The 18,911-nt window shown below is 44.3% G+C and overlaps 1 protein-coding gene across 1 annotated transcript in view; it reads left to right on the top strand.

The window, feature by feature from the left end:
* Nucleotides 1–18,231, top strand: part of LOC121368112 (retinol dehydrogenase 12-like) — a 34,526-nt gene extending 16,295 nt beyond the window's left edge. The window contains exons 2-4 of the mRNA XM_041492683.1: nucleotides 7,001–7,243; nucleotides 14,830–15,138; nucleotides 15,546–18,231. Of these exons, the coding sequence (XP_041348617.1) occupies nucleotides 7,001–7,243; nucleotides 14,830–15,138; nucleotides 15,546–16,114 (1,121 nt within the window). The 3' untranslated portion in view covers nucleotides 16,115–18,231. The remainder of the gene's footprint in view (nucleotides 1–7,000; nucleotides 7,244–14,829; nucleotides 15,139–15,545) is intronic.
* Nucleotides 18,232–18,911: the final 680 nt, after the last annotated feature.

Here is an 18,911-nt window from a genome sequence, read left to right as displayed (position 1 = left end):
GATGGTTGGATGGATGGATTAGAATGGGAGGCTCAGATTTCTGTGTAACAAACAAAAACATTGTGCCTGTTTTGTTGACAAGTATGTTTGGATCTTATTTTCGATTTATATTTGTATTTTTTTATTAGTCAAGGAAGAAAGAAGTTTGTTTGTTTAACGACACCACTAGAGCACATTGATTTATTAATCATCAGCTATTGGATGTCAAACATTTTGTGATTTTGACATAATAGTCTTAGAGAGGAAACCCGCTATATTTCCCCATTAGTGGCAAGGGATCTTTTATATACACCATTCCACAGACAGGATAGCACATACCACGGCCTTTGATATACTAGTCTACTGGCTAGAATGAGAAATAGCCCAATGGGCTCACTGACGGGGATCGATTCTAAACCGACCGCGCATCAAGCGAGTTTTTTATCACTTGGCTACGTCCCGCCCTTATTAGTCAAGGATAAGTTGGCTTATATTTTATTATTTATTATTATATTTTTATAAATACCCTTTTAATGAGGTTTAAAACAAAATAATAATACATTATCTACATGATATATACAACACTAAGGCGGGACGTAGTCCCATGGTAAAGCGTTCGCTTGATGCGCGGTCGGTGTGGGATCGATCCCCGTCGGTTAGCCCATTGGGCTATTTCTCGTTCCAGCCTGTGCACCACGACTGGTATATCAAAGGCCATGATATGTACTACCCTGTCTGTGGGATGGTGCATATAAAAGAACCCTTGCTGATAATCGAAAAAAAGAGTAGCCCATGAAGTGGCGACAGCGGGTTTCCTCTCTCAATATCTGCTTGGTCCTTAACCACATGTCTGACGCCATATAACCGTAAATAGAATGTGATGAGTGCGTCGTTAAATAAAACATTTCTTTCTTTCTTCTTTCTTTCTTTCTTTCTTTCTCAGCATCTTTATTAAAAAAAATTCCAGGGAATCATTACAGATCTTACTTCATTTTGGAGATCGGCTCATTTGCCTTCAACAAACTCACATTGCCTTTTTTTAAAATTCTGTGGACCCCCTTTACAGAATCGTGGATTCGCCCCTGTACCTTTCAAGCAAAAAAAAAAGAGAGTGTTTTACGAAAGACTATTCTTCCAAGAAGTGCTGTACAGCACATTGATTTGACGCTAACCTTGGTAGATAACAGAAGCATGCCCCTCGCTGGCCTTCGTCCAATTCGCTGTATTATGACCGTGACAGATGTACGGGATTAAATTGTGTTTTTCCCTTCTTGTCCAAGATAAACATGTAACAGCTGATGCTATTTTCGATACCAACACCCCACTCCCCCCCCCCCCCCCCCCCCCCCATTCTCCACAAAGAAGGATGGTACTGGAATAGTTGCACTAGATACCGGCCTCGGTGGTGTCGTGTCCACTCTCTCACTAACCACTAACAATTAACAACTAACCCACTGTCATGAACAGACAGCCCAGTTAGCTGAGGTGTGTGTCCAGGACAGCGTTGTTGAACCTTGATTGGATATAAGCACGAAACTAATTATGAGAGAGAGTACTAATTTTAGAAAAAGTTCAAAGTTTGTTTTGTTTAACGACACCACTAGAGCACACTGGTTACTTAATCGTCGGTTATTGGATGTCAAATATTTGGTAACTGATATAGAGACTCATAGTCTTAGAGAAGAAACCCGCTACATTTTTCCATTAGTAGCAAGGGATCTTTTATATGCACTTTCTTCACAGACAGAAAAGCACATACCACGGCATTTGACTAGTTGTGGTGCACTGGTTGGAACGAGAAAAACCCCAATCAGTTGAATGAATCCACCGAGGTGGTTCGATCCTGCGACTAAAGCACCCCAGGCGAGCACTCAACCGACTGAGCTGAATCCCGCCCCCATACTGTACTCTATATACGTATCCGTTCCAAGATTCGTCCATACCACTCTTTAAGAGTCCAATATATATTTATTGGAAAGAAACATACATATCAGGCCCGTAGGAACGACATTTGGATTGGGAGGGGGGGGGGGGGGGCAATCTCTAGTGGTTAGGAGCAAAGTATCTAGTGGGTGGGGGGTAGGGGGAAAGTGAGCACAAGCCACACTTTTATCTTTATTTATAAGAAGAAGAAAAAACCCTCGTACATTTTCGTCCTCAAAACTAGGGTGGGCGACAACAGACTTTGTAAATTCGGCCTTATAGTTGTGACACTTGGTCTAGATTTAAAGAGGAAACCCGCTCTCAGGTGCTATGCCTTTCGAATATAACTGTTGAAATGTTTCCACAGCGTGACATACTGGGACTCGTCACGCCCGACACGTGGAACTAATTTAACCAGTGTTCTTTGTGAGGCGTAGATCAATGGCCCCATAACTGTAACGTCGCACTTCGTGTCCCCGTACACTTCCTTTTCCGGCTTTATGTTTGTTGACAGTTTTCTCGCGGAGCTAAACATTCTGTGGAACCATAGTACCAGGCCCAAGTTCAGCCAGCAAACGTTTCGCTAACGGTCGCCTACTATTTGATTGGATCCCAACGTGTCCATTTGGTCTAAACCAGTCTAGCGGACATTAGCGACAAGCGGTTGACTGAACTTAACCCCAGGTTCCTTTAACGAAAATTTTTACATTTTCTAAAAGTTGAAAGTTTGTTTTCTTTAACGACACCACTAAAGCACATCGATTTATTAATCATCGGCTATCGGATGTTAAACATTTGGTAATTTTGACATATAGTCTTAGAGAGGAAACCTGCTACATTTTGTTTCATTAATAGCAAGGTATATTTTATATGCTCCATCTAACAGACATGATAGCACATACCACGGCCTTTTATATACCAGTCGTGGTGCACTGGCTAGTACGAGAAATAACCCAATACAGGCACGGCGGAAGCAAGTAGACATTGGTGGGTGGGTGGCTGACTGAGATCGAGGAAGGTTTATTACCAATAATAATAATATTTACTTCCAATAATATTTTGTATTCAGAATTATTTTGGGGGTCTAGAGAAATCACGTATCACGCTTACTTTGTTTGATATGATGTGGAATTTTTAGGTCTACTACTTTGATTTATCTGATGTTAATAAATCAATGTGCTCTAGTTGTGTCGTTAAACAAAACGAACTTTAATTTAGCACTTATGTTTATTGTGCGTTACAGGGCGTGTGATTTTTGGCACCGAAACCCGTCAAACTCACTGGTTCGTTAAATAACTTCCCAGTTCGCGAACTTACAAAGATAAATAGATAACCAGTTTATACTGCTTTGTTAAACACTTTTCAGGTGGAATTCTCACGTTTCAGAAGTCAGTTATGTAATCAAAAGTTATCATGGCATCTCATTTAGGACACCTGTTAGTTGGCCTATGTTTAAAAATGGGCACAATTATTTATATATTTTACAGGGAATTTTTTTTAATTGTTTTTAATTCACCCTTACGGCTCAAAATAAAATGCTAAATGCTATACATCTATGTTCTTTATTCATCTGCATTTAAAAAAAAAAAAATTAATATTATTATTATTATTATTTTTTTAATATATAAAAAAAAATCAGATTCGGCTCTTTTTTCTAGATAGGGTTGAGTACCCCGAAACGCACTTTTATCTTTTAGAACGAAATACAGTTAAATAGTTAAATAATATACAAATGTACATTGGGAATGTTTTAACATAAAAAAAAGTATATGTAGGCCTATAAATAAAAAATGTAGCCTACGTAAAGAATATTTTGGAAGCGAAATACTAATCAAACGAATATTTATAAACAATTTTACAAGAAGAAAAATTATTATTCCGTTTACTAATTTTGGAAATTATAAAACCTGTAAATGTCTGGAAACTGGAATACCCTGAATGCGAAAAAGAATGTTTCCATTTTGTCCTATTGCTTCATGGTGGCCATCTTCGATTTTCAAAATGGCCGCCACAGAACACGATTTGCCCATTTCAGATCATCTTAGCTTCCAACGTTTTGATTTTAATGGCTAAAATGATATTTTCCTGCATTATTACGAAATAAAAACATTGGGGTGGGGGGTGGGGTTGCATTCATTATAGATATGTTTCATCTCCAAAATCTCTGAATGAACTTCCGAACAGACAAACTTAAAACTGACTACTGACAGACTACATGCAATTATTTGGTTAAAATCTAGAACGTGTGTATTGCTTATGTTTAGTCGCCTACATGTGGTTGTGTGCCGTTTAAAACAGTCGCATTATTTTCCCATTTCCTGGCTGTTTTCTTTCCTGCTGCTAAGAAGAATATTATATTTATAAGTTAGACATGTGTTTTCCCCAGTCTCGACAAGTGCACTCTCAAAATGTTTTGCTGGTGTGCCGTTCAACAAACCGAGGGCTAACAATCAGACGTGTCCAAATTCATGATTTTTAAAAATATACTTGTACATATAAAACAAGTTTTAAGGTTTAATAAATTCAGAAAATCCGAAAACGTACTATACAAACGAACAAAACACATTCATTTTAAATACTGAAGCTCGTTAATAATGCAGGTAGTTATACTAACACAAAAACCAGTTTTTGCTACTTCCCTGCACCTACTTAACATCTTCGTCTGACCCATGGCACGAAGACAAACAGTTTTTGCTGCTTCCCTGCATCCACCTGGCATCCTGATCTGGCTCATGGCACAAAGACAAACACAGCTTTTGCTACTTCCCTGTACCCACCTGACATCCTCGTCGGACCCATGGCATGAAGACAAACACAGTTTTTGCTACTTCCCTACACCCACCTGACATACGCATCTGATCCATTGCACGAATGTACATATATAACAAGTGTTAAGGTTTAATAAATTCAGAAAATCCGAAAACGTACCATACAAACGAACAAAACACATTCATTTTAAATACTGAAGCTTCACTTTTCAACAAGAGATAAAAATAATAAATACGTAAGTAAAGTAAAGTAAGTAAGTAAAATAAAATAAAATAAACAAATAAAATAAAACAAAAAATAAAATAAAATAAAATAAAATAAAATAAAATAAATAAAATACACAAATAAAATAAAATAAAATAAAATAAATAAATAAAAATAAATAAATACTTAAGTAAAATAAAATAAAAATTCAGTTCTGGTATTACGCTAATGCTGGACACACTTTTCCACTTCCCAATCACATTTTATATTTAATTTGGTCTATTTGCATGCCTATATCAAATTAATGTCCAGGCATGTCTGTCCCAAGCGCAACTTCTGACATCGCCAATGACTGGGTCAGGGACGAAACGTTGTCTACCGATGCGTAGGGTTATTATATTACTGGGTATCCTGTTCTTGATTTGTTTGTACATTTGTTTGTTTGTTTGTTTGTTTGTTTGTTTGTTTGTTTTATATTTTTAACAGTTGTACGATCTATAACCAGTCCACAACCAGTGTTTTGCATGACTCACGCCACTGTTTCATGTTCTTTAAGTCTATTAATAACTTCACCTGACGTATGTTATATTCTTGTGCCTGTATTACTTACATGTGATGTTATCACAGCGATAGATATACCAATGCACCGTTTGATGTTTACTCCGAATTTTAACATGAGTCAGGACCATCAAGATTCGCTGTTTGTGTGCGTGAACAAGATAGTAAAACATAAAATAAAATGAAACGTTATCTTGAAAATACTACTACATGTACACGCGTATATGTATGTACACATGGGGGGGGGGGGGGAGAGAGAGAGAGAGAGAGAGAGAGAGAGAGAGAGAGAGAGAGAGAGAGAGAGAGAGAGAGAGAGAGAGAGAGAGAAACAGAGAGAGACAGACAGACAGACAGACAGACACAGAGAGATACAGAGAGAGAGAGAGAGAGAGAGAGAGAGAGAGAGAGAGAGAGAGAGAGAGACAGAGAGACAGAGAGAGACAGACAGACAGACACAGAGAGATACAGGGAGAGAGAGAGAGAGAGAGAGAGAGAGAGAGAGAGAGAGAGAGAGAGAGAGAGAGAGAGAGAGAGAGAATGAGACAGACATACAGACAGACAGACAGACAGAGGCAGACAGAGAGAGGCAGACAGAGACATACATACATACATATATACATAGCATACGGGGGCTCTCATTTCAGTAGGGTGGCAGACTGGTTTTTGTCCGAATTCAACAAAAATGCCCGAATCTGGATAACAACATTTATTCATATTAGCATTATAACCAAACAGCTATATAGGGTTGCAAACGAATCACTGCGCATTTTTACATGGATTACAACTAATTTTGCGGATAGGATGATGGAAATACATGGTAAAAAGGTCTCAGATAGCATATTTTGCCCGAATATCTTTATTTGTTTTTGCCAGAATTTGAGGATTTGCTCCAGCACTAGGGGGGCAATTTCCCTCCCTGGTCCCACGTCTTATACACCTATGTATATATGCATACAGACAGACAGACATACACAGACAGACACAGACAGTCAGACATACACAGACAGACACAGACAGTCAGACATACACAGACAGACACAGACAGTCAGACATACACAGACAGACACAGACAGACAGACAGACAGACACAGACAGAAATACAGTTAGATACATATATAGATGCACAAGCATACAAACACAAACTTCTCTTCTTTTTTTTTTCCCTGTCTGTAAGAAAGTGCATATAAAACAGCCCTTGCTGCTAATGGAAAGATGTAGCGGGTATCCTCTCTAAAGGCAACCGGGGCTATTTCTCGTTCCAGCCAATGCACCACGACTGGTATACCAAAGGTCGTGGTATGTGCTATCCTGTCTGTGGGATGGTGTAGCGGGTTTCCTCTTTAAGTATATATGTCAAAATTACCAAATGTTTGACATCCAATAACCGATGATTAATAAATCAATATGCTCTAGTGATGTTGTTAAACAACACAAACTTCAATTCTTAAGACCAAATGTCGAAATTATGTTTGACATCCGATAGCCGATGATTAATAAATCAACATGCTCTAATGGTGTCGTTAAACAAAACAAACAGACTTCTAACTTTTTTTCTTTTTTTCCCCAGGGGCAAACAGTGGCATCGGCAAGGCTACTGCCCTGGAATTGGCGAAGAGGGGCGGACGCATCATCCTGGCGGTGAGGGACCGCCACAAGGGGGAGGCCCTGGCCAGAAGCATCATGAAGAAGACCCAAAACCCGAACGTGTTCGCCGCCTATTTGAATCTCGCCAGCCTGACGTCCATCAAGGAGTTCGCGACGGACTTCCTCAGCAAGGAGAAGAGTCTACACGTGCTCGTTAATAATGCAGGTAGTTATACTAACACAAAAACCAGTTTTTGCTACTTCCCTGCACCTACTTAACATCTTCGTCTGACCCATGGCACGAAGACAAACAGTTTTTGCTGCTTCCCTGCATCCACCTGGCATCCTGATCTGGCTCATGGCACGAAGACAAACACAGCTTTTGCTACTTCCCTGCACCCACCTGACATCCTCGTCGGACCCATGGCATGAAGACAAACACAGTTTTTGCTACTTTCCTACACCCACCTGACATCCTCGTCTGACTCATGGCACGAAGACAAACACAGCTTTTGCTACTTCCCTGCACCCACCTGGCATTCTCATCTGACCCACGACATGAAGACAAACATAGTGTTTGCTACTTCCCTGCACCCACCTGGCATCCTCGTCTGACTCGTGGCACGAAGACAAACATAGTGTTTGCTACTTCCCTGCACCCACCTGGCATTCTCATCTGACTCGTGGCACGAAGACAAACATAGTGTTTGCTACTTCCCTGCACCCACCTGGCATCCTCGTCTGACTCGTGGCACGAAGACAAACATAGTGTTTGCTACTTCCCTGCACCCACCTGGCATTCTCATCTGACTCACGGCACGAAGACAAACATAGTGTTTGCTACTTCCCTGCACCCACCTGGCATCCTCGTCTGACTCGTGGCACGAAGACAAACATAGTGTTTGCTACTTCCCTGCACCCACCTGGCATTCTCATCTGACTCGTGGCACGAAGACAAACATAGTGTTTGCTACTTCCCTGCACCCACCTGGCATCCTCGTCTGACCCGTGGCACGAAGACAAACATAGTGTTTGCTACTTCCCTGCACCCACCTGGCATCCTCGTCTGACTCGTGGCACGAAGACAAACATAGTGTTTGCTACTTCCCTGCACCCACCTGGCATCCTCGTCTGACTCGTGGCACGAAGACAAACATAGTGTTTGCTACTTCCCTGCACCCACCTGGCATCCTCGTCCGACTCGTGGCACGAAGACAAACATAGTGTTTGCTACTTCCCTGCACCCACCTGGCATCCTCGTCTGACTCGTGGCACGAAGACAAACATAGTGTTTGCTACTTCCCTGCACCCACCTGGCATCCTCGTCTGACTCGTGGCACGAAGACAAACACAGTTTTTGCTACTTTCCTACACCCACCTGACATCCTCGTCTGACTCATGGCACGAAGACAAACACAGCTTTTGCTACTTCCCTGCACCCACCTGGCATTCTCATCTGACCCACGACAGGAAGACAAACATAGTGTTTGCTACTTCCCTGCACCCACCTGGCATCCTCGTCTGACTCGTGGCACGAAGACAAACATAGTGTTTGCTACTTCCCTGCACCCACCTGGCATTCTCGTCTGACTCGTGGCACGAAGACAAACATAGTGTTTGCTACTTCCCTGCACCCACCTGGCATCCTCGTCTGACTCGTGGCACGAAGACAAACATAGTGTTTGCTACTTCCCTGCACCCACCTGGCATTCTCGTCTGACTCGTGGCACGAAGACAAACATAGTGTTTGCTACTTCCCTGCACCCACCTGGCATTCTCATCTGACCCACGACATGAAGACAAACATAGTGTTTGCTACTTCCCTGCACCCACCTGGCATCCTCGTCTGACTCATGGCACGAAGACAAACACAGCTTTTGCTACTTCCCTGCACCCACCTGGCATTCTCATCTGACCCACGACAGGAAGACAAACATAGTGTTTGCTACTTCCCTGCACCCACCTGGCATCCTCGTCTGACTCGTGGCACGAAGACAAACATAGTGTTTGCTACTTCCCTGCACCCACCTGGCATTCTCGTCTGACTCGTGGCACGAAGACAAACATAGTGTTTGCTACTTCCCTGCACCCACCTGGCATCCTCGTCTGACTCGTGGCACGAAGACAAACATAGTGTTTGCTACTTCCCTGCACCCACCTGGCATTCTCGTCTGACTCGTGGCACGAAGACAAACATAGTGTTTGCTACTTCCCTGCACCCACCTGGCATTCTCGTCTGACTCGTGGCACGAAGACAAACATAGTGTTTGCTACTTCCCTGCACCCACCTGGCATTCTCATCTGACCCACGACATGAAGACAAACATAGTGTTTGCTACTTCCCTGCACCCACCTGGCATCCTCGTCTGACTCGTGGCACGAAGACAAACATAGTGTTTGCTACTTCCCTGCACCCACCTGGCATTCTCATCTGACTCGTGGCACGAAGACAAACATAGTGTTTGCTACTTCCCTGCACCCACCTGGCATCCTCGTCTGACTCGTGGCACGAAGACAAACATAGTGTTTGCTACTTCCCTGCACCCACCTGGCATCCTCGTCTGACTCGTGGCACGAAGACAAACATAGTGTTTGCTACTTCCCTGCACCCACCTGGCATCCTCGTCTGACTCGTGGCACGAAGACAAACATAGTGTTTGCTACTTCCCTGCACCCACCTGGCATCCTCGTCCGACTCGTGGCACGAAGACAAACATAGTGTTTGCTACTTCCCTGCACCCACCTGGCATCCTCGTCTGACTCGTGGCACGAAGACAAACATAGTGTTTGCTACTTCCCTGCACCCACCTGGCATCCTCGTCTGACTCGTGGCACGAAGACAAACACAGTTTTTGCTACTTTCCTACACCCACCTGACATCCTCGTCTGACTCATGGCACGAAGACAAACACAGCTTTTGCTACTTCCCTGCACCCACCTGGCATTCTCATCTGACCCACGACAGGAAGACAAACATAGTGTTTGCTACTTCCCTGCACCCACCTGGCATCCTCGTCTGACTCGTGGCACGAAGACAAACATAGTGTTTGCTACTTCCCTGCACCCACCTGGCATTCTCGTCTGACTCGTGGCACGAAGACAAACATAGTGTTTGCTACTTCCCTGCACCCACCTGGCATCCTCGTCCGACTCGTGGCACGAAGACAAACATAGTGTTTGCTACTTCCCTGCACCCACCTGGCATCCTCGTCTGACTCGTGGCACGAAGACAAACATAGTGTTTGCTACTTCCCTGCACCCACCTGGCATCCTCGTCTGACTCGTGGCACGAAGACAAACATAGTGTTTGCTACTTCCCTGCACCCACCTGGCATTCTCGTCTGACTCGTGGCACGAAGACAAACATAGTGTTTGCTACTTCCCTGCACCCACCTGGCATCCTCGTCTGACTCGTGGCACGAAGACAAACATAGTGTTTGCTACTTCCCTGCACCCACCTGGCATCCTCGTCTGACTCGTGGCACGAAGACAAACATAGTGTTTGCTACTTCCCTGCACCCACCTGGCATCCTCGTCTGACTCGTGGCACGAAGACAAACATAGTGTTTGCTACTTCCCTGCACCCACCTGGCATCCTCGTCCGACTCGTGGCACGAAGACAAACATAGTGTTTGCTACTTCCCTGCACCCACCTGGCATCCTCGTCTGACTCGTGGCACGAAGACAAACACAGTTTTTGCTACTTTCCTACACCCACCTGACATCCTCGTCTGACTCATGGCACGAAGACAAACACAGCTTTTGCTACTTCCCTGCACCCACCTGGCATTCTCATCTGACCCACGACAGGAAGACAAACATAGTGTTTGCTACTTCCCTGCACCCACCTGGCATCCTCGTCTGACTCGTGGCACGAAGACAAACATAGTGTTTGCTACTTCCCTGCACCCACCTGGCATTCTCGTCTGACTCGTGGCACGAAGACAAACATAGTGTTTGCTACTTCCCTGCACCCACCTGGCATCCTCGTCTGACTCGTGGCACGAAGACAAACATAGTGTTTGCTACTTCCCTGCACCCACCTGGCATTCTCGTCTGACTCGTGGCACGAAGACAAACATAGTGTTTGCTACTTCCCTGCACCCACCTGGCATTCTCGTCTGACTCGTGGCACGAAGACAAACATAGTGTTTGCTACTTCCCTGCACCCACCTGGCATCCTCGTCTGACTCACGGCACGAAGACAAACACCCACCTGGCAGTGACTTTGCTACTTCCCTGCACCCACCTGGCATTCTCGTCTGACTCGTGGCACGAAGACAAACATAGTGTTTGCTACTTCCCTGCACCCACCTGGCATCCTCGTCTGACTCGTGGCACGAAGACAAACATAGTGTTTGCTACTTCCCTGCACCCACCTGGCATTCTCGTCTGACTCGTGGCACGAAGACAAACATAGTGTTTGCTACTTCCCTGCACCCACCTGGCATCCTCGTCTGACTCGTGGCACGAAGACAAACATAGTGTTTGCTACTTCCCTGCACCCACCTGGCATTCTCGTCTGACTCGTGGCACGAAGACAAACATAGTGTTTGCTACTTCCCTGCACCCACCTGGCATTCTCGTCTGACTCGTGGCACGAAGACAAACATAGTGTTTGCTACTTCCCTGCACCCACCTGGCATCCTCGTCTGACTCGTGGCACGAAGACAAACATAGTGTTTGCTACTTCCCTGCACCCACCTGGCATTCTCATCTGACTCGTGGCACGAAGACAAACATAGTGTTTGCTACTTCCCTGCACCCACCTGGCATCCTCGTCTGACTCGTGGCACGAAGACAAACATAGTGTTTGCTACTTCCCTGCACCCACCTGGCATCCTCGTCTGACTCGTGGCACGAAGACAAACATAGTGTTTGCTACTTCCCTGCACCCACCTGGCATCCTCGTCTGACTCGTGGCACGAAGACAAACATAGTGTTTGCTACTTCCCTGCACCCACCTGGCATCCTCGTCTGACTCGTGGCACGAAGACAAACATAGTGTTTGCTACTTCCCTGCACCCACCTGGCATCCTCGTCTGACTCGTGGCACGAAGACAAACATAGTGTTTGCTACTTCCCTGCACCCACCTGGCATCCTCGTCTGACTCGTGGCACGAAGACAAACACAGTTTTTGCTACTTCCCTACACCCACCTGACATCCTCGTCTGACTCATGGCACGAAGACAAACACAGTTTTTGCTACTTCCCTGCACCCACCTGGCATTCTCATCTGACCCACGACACGAAGACAAACATAGTGTTTGCTACTTCCCTGCACCCACCTGGCATCCTCGTCTGACTCGTGGCACGAAGACAAACATAGTGTTTGCTACTTCCCTGCACCCACCTGGCATCCTCGTCTGACTCGTGGCACGAAGACAAACATAGTGTTTGCTACTTCCCTGCACCCACCTGGCATCCTCGTCCGACTCGTGGCACGAAGACAAACATAGTGTTTGCTACTTCCCTGCACCCACCTGGCATCCTCGTCTGACTCGTGGCACGAAGACAAACATAGTGTTTGCTACTTCCCTGCACCCACCTGGCATCCTCGTCTGACTCGTGGCACGAAGACAAACATAGTGTTTGCTACTTCCCTGCACCCACCTGGCATCCTCGTCTGACTCGTGGCACGAAGACAAACATAGTGTTTGCTACTTCCCTGCACCCACCTGGCATCCTCGTCTGACTCGTGGCACGAAGACAAACATAGTGTTTGCTACTTCCCTGCACCCACCTGGCATCCTCGTCCGACTCGTGGCACGAAGACAAACACAGTGTTTGCTACTTCCCTGCACCCACCTGGCATCCTCGTCCGACTCGTGGCACGAAGACAAACACAGTGTTTGCTACTTCCCTGCACCCACCTGGCATCCTCGTCCGACTCGTGGCACGAAGACAAACACAGTGTTTGCTACTTCCCTGCACCCACCTGGCATCCTCGTCCGACTCGTGGCACGAAGACAAACATAGTGTTTGCTACTTCCCTGCACCCACCTGGCATCCTCGTCCGACTCGTGGCACGAAGACAAACATAGTGTTTGCTACTTCCCTGCACCCACCTGGCATCCTCGTCCGACTCGTGGCACGAAGACAAACATAGTGTTTGCTACTTCCCTGCACCCACCTGGCATCCTCGTCCGACTCGTGGCACGAAGACAAACACAGTGTTTGCTACTTCCCTGCACCCACCTGGCATCCTCGTCTGACTCGTGGCACGAAGACAAACATAGTGTTTGCTACTTCCCTGCACCCACCTGGCATCCTCGTCCGACTCGTGGCACGAAGACAAACATAGTGTTTGCTACTTCCCTGCACCCACCTGGCATCCTCGTCTGACTCGTGGCACGAAGACAAACATAGTGTTTGCTACTTCCCTGCACCCACCTGGCATCCTCGTCTGACTCGTGGCACGAAGACAAACATAGTGTTTGCTACTTCCCTGCACCCACCTGGCATCCTCGTCTGACTCGTGGCACGAAGACAAACATAGTGTTTGCTACTTCCCTGCACCCACCTGGCATCCTCGTCTGACTCGTGGCACGAAGACAAACATAGTGTTTGCTACTTCCCTGCACCCACCTGGCATTCTCATCTGACCCACGACATGAAGACAAACACAGTTTTTGCTACTTCCCTGCACCCACCTGGCATCCTCGTCTGACTCGTGGCACGAATGAATGAATGAATGAATGAATGTTTAACGACACTCCAGCACAAAAATACACATCGGCTATTGGGTGTCACAAATGGTAAGTATATGAAAATATTACCCACGGCACAAAGACAAACACAGTTTGTGCTACTTCCCTGCACACACCTGGCATCCTCGTCTGACCCACGGCACTAACTAACGACCGCTGGTGGTAGGGACTTATAGTAGGTGAAGAGTTGAAGAGACAAGGACTGGGATGTGGAGGTGAATAGGGAAAGAAGTTGTAAGATAGGAGGAGCTTCCAGATGGGGAAGAATTGAGATGGAATTCAAAGGAGAGATAGGATAGGAAGCAGTGGGATAAAAAAAACTTTTTTTTACAATTTGGCAAATATGCTTAAATAAAAGAAAACTCGCGATTTTCAAAATAAAATCAGACACTCGATTTTACTGATGTATCATTTATCAGTATAAGTAACAGGAGATTTTCAACTCAAAATGAAATGCGCCACTGTTACACCATAGAATATAGTTCGTATTTTAAAGTACTATGCAGTAGTACCAAATTGCTAAACCTTTTTGTCTTAGTGCATTTAAGACTCGGTACACAGCCCCGGTCTAATGCGTGGAATAGAATTGCCCTTCAGTGTAGAATTATTCAAATACCCAGTGTCATTACCTTTATATATGTGTGTGTGTTTTGAAGCCGTTTGTCCGACACCATATAACCGTAATTAAAATGTGTTGAGCGCGTCGTTAAATAAAACATTTCTTTGTTTCTTCTTTTTTTTCCCCCCATGTCCGAACTTCGCTCTCCCTTGTGGCGTATTTGCTTTGTGGATGCTCTCGTAGAAGACAGTTTAACACCGATTTATAGTCCGTCCCATGATTCTATAAAAATGTTTTTTTGTGGGGGTTTTTTTTTGGTAGAGAATTTTAGTTTGTTTCATCGTAAGAAGAAAAGTAAATGTGTTTTCGAAATAACAAATACTATTGTTGTGTGTAATTTACAAATAAATAGGCTCAGAAATAAATAACTTGTAGCCAATTTCTTAGTATGAAAACAAAAAGGCGTTCCCTGTGAGACAGACTATAAGTGTATTTACTTATATTACTCATTTCGATACATCTTTCTTCTTTTCCCCCTCCAGCTTACATGGGTCCGAGGGCATCGACCGACGACGGCATCGAGCGATGTTTCGGCGTCAATTACCTCGGCCACTTCTACCTAACGTGGCTGCTGAAGGACAAACTCCGGAAGTGTGCACCCAGTCGCATCATCAACGTCGTGTCCGACGCCTACCTGAAGGGCAACCTCGACCTGGACGACATCGCGATGGTGAAGAACTACAACATCTACGGGGCGTACGCGCGCAGCAAGCTCGCCAACATGCTCTTCAACTTCGAGTGTCACCGCCGCTACGTCAGCGACATCGTCATCTCCATGGCGGTACAGCCTGGTGAGTTGGTGTTGGTTTTAGTACGAGTGGTCCGGAGATGTGTGACGGAATTGACCCCAAAAACTAAAATCGTATTGGTTAGTACACAACTAACAAAAATGGTATTGATTAGTACGTAACTAACAAAACTGGTTAGTATGTAACTAACAAAAATGGTATTGGTTAGTACGTAACTAACAAAAAATGTATTGGTTAGTAAGCAACTAACAAAAATGGTATTGGTTAGTACGTAACTAACAAAAATGGTATTGATTAGTATGTAACTAACACAAATGGTATTGGTCACAATAGTGATTGTTTATCTCTGACTCTAGTTGTTAATACTGCACATAATTGATTTTTTATCTATGACTAGTTATTTATTATTTATTTATTTATTTATTTAAAATTCTTTTTTAATTTTATAGGTGCAGTTTCCACTGAACTGATGCGCAATTGGCCCGGGTTAACCGGCCAGCTACTCCGCGCCATGGGAAGAATACTGTTCAAAGATCCCGTGGCTGGCTGTCAAACCATAATCTTCTGCGCCTGTAAAGATGGCATTCGGGACCAGTCAGGCAAGCTATTCTATAACTGTAAAACATTGAAAATAAAGGAAAAAGGCAGAGACAAGCAGCTGAGCAAAGAATTGTGGAACAAAAGTTTACACCTTTGCCACCTCGATTCAGAAATTGAACTAGAAGAAGAAGTTGTAATTCCGGAGAAAACCAATGGTCAGGAAGTGAGGTCACGTGACACAGCCGCTGTTAAAGCCGCGGAAAAGGCGTCAAAGATTCCACAGCACCCACCAAAGCCGGCAGCAGAAGCACCAAAGAAAGCTCCAGAGCCCGCCAAAAAGCTACCAGAACCGGCCAAAAAGCCCGTGGAAGTGAAAAAACCCGAACCAGTGAAACAGCCTCAGGCAGAACAAGTGAAAAAGCAACCGGAAGTTCCACCAAAACTTGCGCCCAAGCCCGCACCGGAAGCTAAGGAATAAGTGACGTCATTCACTCACATGGCTTGCCTGTGTTTGGGTAAAAGTTACATTCACAAGTGGACTATTTCAGATCCGTGATGTAAGAGGAATGCTTTTTGTATTCGTTTTGTTTAGCAGAAAGCCACAAAAAAGAAATTGTGAAATGATATAAATATCACCAGTTTAAAAGCTTTGAAGTTAAACAAACTACAACAGCAACATCATTTTGCACTTCATTTATGCAGAAATAGTGAAAAATACACCAAGATAAAACAATATTGTGTATGATATAGAACTAGAAACGTGGTGTGCTTGGCGTGGAATTTGTGGAATGGTGGATTGTTCAATGTTAGTTTTGTAGGCAGCGTGTTTGAAAGACAGACAGTTTTTATGGAGTTATGTTGTGTAAATTTAGCAAACTTCGATGCATCAAGATCTCAGATTCCGTGTTAATTAATTTTCCAGAAGAAGTAGAAGGAGAAAACGGAAGATAAAAATAGTCAGACGTGCAATAATAGCAAACCAAGTGAAAATCCAGAAATCATCGCATACTGGGTTAAGGGTGGGTTAAGAATAGGAGGGTAATTTATTTCCCACTCGTAGAATAAAGTATGACAGTTGTTAATCGCCCATAATGAATGAAACATCCCCAGTGTCCACCTACTTTTAGAGTCCTCCCCCCCCCCCTCCCAAACCTTACAATGTCTAAAAAAAAATGACTCCATCCAGCCAGTCATTCTATCGAAACTAGTGTATTTGAAAAAGAAAGGGAAAAAACCCCAGTCCAGCACACTCATCAGACAAACGTATGTAAAGTCAAGGACGGGTCCAAGGATTTTGTTAGCTTATTTTGGTGGGTGGCCCAGGGTGGGGTGGGACATGTGCTGACTGGAATAACAGTTTTTTTATTTTTATTGGTACATGTAAAAAATATTACCGATTAACAAGGACAATGTTGGTAGAGGCCAATTCAATGGCGATAGGAGTTTGGTTTTGTTTTAACGACACCACTGGAGCACATTGATTAATTAATCATCGACTAATCCATAACTGGTTCAACAAAGGCCATGGTTTGTGCTATCCTGCCTGTGGGAAGCGCAAATAAAAGATCCCCTGCTGCCTGTCGAAAATAGAGTAGCCTATGTGCCGACTGCGGGTTTCCTGTAAAAAAATCTGTGTATTCGGGTAACAATTATCGTCTTACAAGAAAATAAGCCAGTACATGCTGTATAATACCCGTCTATGTGTACAGCTGTCCATGCTTAAAATGCTGGTAAAATGAAAACTTTTGCAGCAGGAGATGTCTGCGTTTTTGGAGACCCCTGGTCAACAGCCATGACACAATGGGTATGGGTGGGTATATAAAGCCGTGTTCTTTCTTGTCGGGACCCTGTCATGGGCAGAACTCTCTGGCGAAGTCAGAGGTTGTGTCTACGACAGGTGTGCTTTAACAGTTCTCGATGGAAGCATGCCAAAAATTACCCACACACACTTCTCGGTCGCCCCCCCCCCCCCAATACCCCCCGCTACCGACCTCAGTCAGGCTGCTAATGCTCTCTTGCACTTGTCAAACGCGGGTGGTCCCCTCTCCCACCCACCCCTACCCTTTTCTTGCCCTAGACGGAGGAGCCGGCCGAGGCCGTCACCCGTGCCCATGACAAGCGTGCGCTTGTTTTAAATGTGCACGTAAAACCCTATGACCTGACCCTTCTCAGGCCAGCAGTGTATTAGTTCTACATCTAGATAAGCCCTACTAGATGTCCAAGTCTAATATGTATAATGTAACGGACATCAGCTTATATACATGTAAATGGAAACATGTTAACATAATAATTATTATAATCGATTTTTTTTGTACCTAGAAGCCATGCTAATTATATGCATGGTTGATCTATTAGACGTTATAGTTAATCTTTATATATACCAAGTCTGCTGTATGCATGTAGACGAAAACAAATTAACGGAGTTCTTATTTATACATATTAATTAGGAGGCGCGATGGGGGTGCAGCAGATAAGCTGGGATCGAGGTCCAGAGGCCAGAACACCAGGGATCGGGGCCCGTCAAGAGACCCTCGATATTGACGTTTGGCTTTCATTTTTTTTTTTTTTTTTTTTTTTTTTTTTTAAATGTGTAAACTAAGAACATCTAGTTTTAGGCAAGATTACAGATCCTCCTATCTCCAGTATTCTATCATGGGAAGAATTCTCTGGTGAACTCAGAGGTTATGCAAACGACAGGCGTGCTTGGATTTTTTTTCTGATGAAAACACGCCAACGATTACCCACACACATAATACTCATACCAAATATTGCCTGTTGACTTTTGTATATCCGAGGTACGATTAGTCTACTCGTCCTTGAAAGTAGTCGTATTTATTCGTGTTTGTGACCGAGTGTTTTAACACTAATAAAACGGGTGCTAGCGAATCGTGAGAATACAGTGCCTTTAATAGTTAGGGGTGGGGACAGTCATTTCCATAGTCATAACCATTCATCAATCTTGCCTTGCTTACTATTTCCAAGTCTTATACCGTATTACCTCCTCGCACCCACATTTACGGGGGTAGGGTAGGATGGGGGTTGGGGCAGAGGGTAGTATTTGGCAAAATAGTGTTCGACAAATGTTTGAGAAATTCACTAACCCTCAAAGAAACTTTGGTTAGTACCCCATGTATTATAGTAATACAGTTGATAATTTCCATTAGCCCAGACCAAACATTCACTAGCCTGAGCCGAGGGATAGTGGCTAGCTATGATCCAGGATAAAAGGGTTAACTTCCTTCTTTGGGGTATTCTTGTGTATCATTCCCATTAAA

The sequence above is a fragment of the Gigantopelta aegis genome, chromosome 3, assembly GCF_016097555.1.
Source record: "Gigantopelta aegis isolate Gae_Host chromosome 3, Gae_host_genome, whole genome shotgun sequence".
Lineage (NCBI taxonomy): Eukaryota > Metazoa > Mollusca > Gastropoda > Neomphalida > Peltospiridae > Gigantopelta > Gigantopelta aegis.
This window is presented reverse-complemented; position numbering and strand designations above follow the sequence as displayed.